Below are 2955 nucleotides of genomic sequence, written 5' to 3'. Positions count from 1 at the left end.
ATTACTTTACTGGTGTGTGAGATGAGTGCAATTGTGCGGTAGTTTGAGCATTCTTTGGCATTGCCTTTCTTTGGGACTGGAATGAAAACTGACCTTTTCCAGTCCTGAGCCCACTGCTCAGTTTCTGAAAATTGCTGGCATACTGAGTGCAGCGCTTTCACAGCATCATCTTTTAGGATGTGAAATAGCTCAACTGGAATTTCATCACCTCCACTAGCTTTGTTCGTAGTGATGCTTCCTAAGGCCCACTTGACTTCATGTTCCAGGATGTCGGCTCTAGGTGAGTGATCACATGGATTGGTCACTGGTAATTGCGTTTTCAGGGAACTCAGCTTGGACTGAAATCAGAGGTTACCAAAGAGGGTGGGACATGGGCCACCAGAGGCATCTGCTATACCACGTGATCAACTGCTCACATGAGGACCTTAGAAGGGCTCTAGCTAGTGAGGTGCCCAACAGCGTAAGCTTTGAGCTTCAGGCTTTAATCTGCCTTTGTGGAGGAACTCACATTTGTCCTGGAGGGAATGGCTGAGGCAGTGAGCTCTCCACACAGGGTGTATCCTCCTTCCCTGGTTCCCCGCTACTTGGAGTTCCAGCGTCTCTCTCAGGCACATCCTGCCTGCTCCTCTGGCTCTCCAGTATTCTACGCGTGAACTGAAAGGCAACTGGGGAGCACCAGTCTTGCCGTGGGCTTCACTGGGATCTTGCTGAGATTTAAGGCTGGTTCTCTTGTCAGTTATCTTGTTAGATAAACTAGAGTGAGGGAGAAAACCTGGAGTTAGCAATTTGTAGACAGGAAGCAATGCCGGGGAGGGGAGGTGGGGAGAGGCGGCCTTAGTTACCTGTCAAGGAAGAATCCCTCCCTCACGGCCATTTCAGATTTTTCAATAGTTCACCGGAGAGCCGATGAATTAGCCATCTGCTGGCCAATGCAGGCAAGTCCTCTGACAGATCTTTAAAGGAAAGGTTTGGGGACTTCCCTGGTGGTCTGGTGGCTAAGACTACATGCTCCCAATGCAGGGGGTGTGGGTTTGATCCCCAGTAAAGGACAAAGATCCCACATGCCACAACTAAGGCCTGGCACAAAGAAACAAACAAATAAATATGAAAATATAAGTAAGTAGAGGACAGTTTCAGAAGAAAAGCAGGAATTACAGAGCAGTGCCCATGAGAGACAGAACTCAGCAATTTCCCTGCATTTGTTAGCTTGGTCTCCCCTTTCTCCGTGTGTAGACGCATCCTTAGGATAGAAAGAGTCTGTGTGCCCACCTTTGCAAGCAGCAAAGAGAAAGCTGGTTTCATTCCCACCAGGGTTGGTGGCTGTGGGGGAGAAGATTCTCCCAAGGGGGAAGTGGGTGGTGGCAGCAACTGAGGAAGAGAAAAGGGGACACAGAAGTGGAGAGGTTCCAGAAGAAAAGCTACAGAATGGTGGGCGATCCCTGACAACAGTCAGGGTGTGGTTTTAGAATAGCTTTCAGGCTGAAAAACTGGGGGAGGAGAGCTCAATTCAGAAAAATTGGGAGGATGGGGATTTCCCTGGCAGTTCTGTGGTTAAGACTCTGCAGGGGGGAGTCTTAATGCAGGGGGCACAGGTTCGATCCTAGATTGGGGAACTAAGATACCACATGCAACCAGGTGCAACCTAAAAAAAAAAAAGGAGTGGGTGGGGAAGATAGAGAAGAACAGAGCTTGAATCTGGTAAAGGAGCAAATTTGGAGTAAATGGGGATGATGAAAATTAGAGGAGATGGTAGGCTGGGAGGAATCTCAGAAGTCTTGGGGAAGAGAAAATGAAAAGAACCTAGAACATGATCCAGTAAATGAGTCACCACGGGTAATGGAAAGGTAGATAAAGTCAAGGTGGTCACAGAACAAAGGCCCAGGATGGGAAGGCCATTGATAGGGACAGGAGGTACGATGGAGAGGGGAACCGAGCCAAGGACCAAACTGCTCAGTGAATCTGAGGCCTGTGCATAGGCGGAGGGAATGAACCAGAGGCCAAGAGATGTGAAGATAAAGGTATCTGGGAAAAAAAGAGAATTCCTTCATGATCTCGTGGTTGAGACTCTGCCATTTCACTGTTGAGGGCCTTGGTTCCTTCCCTAGTTGGGGTTCTAAGATTCTACAAGCCACATGGTGTGGCTAAAAAACAGACAAAACTCTGAAATGATCCCTGAAGAATGAGAGTGATGGGGAAGAGGGAAGAGTTAACCAGTCAGGATGGAAGGGCTTCCAGACAGAGGGAAGGTCCTAAGCCAGGGCCCAGAAGCCAGCAGGAGCATGGTGTGTTCTGGAACTCAGAGCCAGGGATCAGGGGGACCAGTCAGACCACAACAGACTATACTAAGGGGTCTGCATTTATTCTCAAGGAGATGGTGACCTGCTCATTCATCCTCTTTGTCCCCTCTACTCATAACATAGGGTGATTAGGGCTAATCTTGGGATCTGTTATCCACCTGCCCTCCATTCTTTGGTGACCTCATCCATTCTCACTGCTGGCAACTCCCAAAATTTCATCTCCAGATTCAGTTTATGCACAGGTGCAAAATAAAGGGGTAAGGAAACTGGCCAAAGGACTTCACCCCTCAAGGTCTGGTTATTGGGGTCATGCGTACGGAAACCAAGTTTTCTGTGTTCTCTTATGAAACAGTGGAAAATCAACTTTCAACTAAGTATATACATGTTGACTCTCAAATGGAAAATCAATTTATTAATTTATAAAAGCAGATCAACCTTGACTTATTTGTGCCCATTTGTGAGCTTTAAAATGGTTATTGTTTTCTTTCTTGGTGGTGCTAATGGGAAAGAGTCTGCCTGCCAAAGCAGGAGGCGCAAGAGACGAGGGTTGATCCCTGAGTCAGGAATATGCACTTGGATGAATATGGCAACCCACTCCAGTATTCTTGACTTGCAAGTCCCATGGAGAGAGGAGTCTGGCAGGCTATAGCCTGTGGGG

At 47.8% G+C, this 2955-nt stretch overlaps 1 protein-coding gene across 3 annotated transcripts in view; it reads right to left on the bottom strand.

Moving 5' to 3' along the window:
* Positions 1-33: 33 nt before the first annotated feature.
* LOC104986707 overlaps positions 34-2955 on the bottom strand; it is a 23065-nt gene continuing 20143 nt past the window's right edge. For all 3 annotated transcript variants that reach the window (XR_825069.1, XR_825068.1, XM_010837396.1), the window contains one exon: positions 34-753. Coding sequence is in view for 1 of the 3 variants with exons in the window: in XM_010837396.1 (XP_010835698.1) it covers positions 441-753 (313 nt within the window). In the remaining 2 variants the exon portion in view is untranslated. The remainder of the gene's footprint in view (positions 754-2955) is intronic.

This window comes from Bison bison, unplaced genomic scaffold, assembly GCF_000754665.1.
Source record: "Bison bison bison isolate TAMUID 2011002044 unplaced genomic scaffold, Bison_UMD1.0 scf7180017864072, whole genome shotgun sequence".
NCBI classification, from domain to species: Eukaryota; Metazoa; Chordata; class Mammalia; order Artiodactyla; family Bovidae; genus Bison; species Bison bison.
This window is presented reverse-complemented; position numbering and strand designations above follow the sequence as displayed.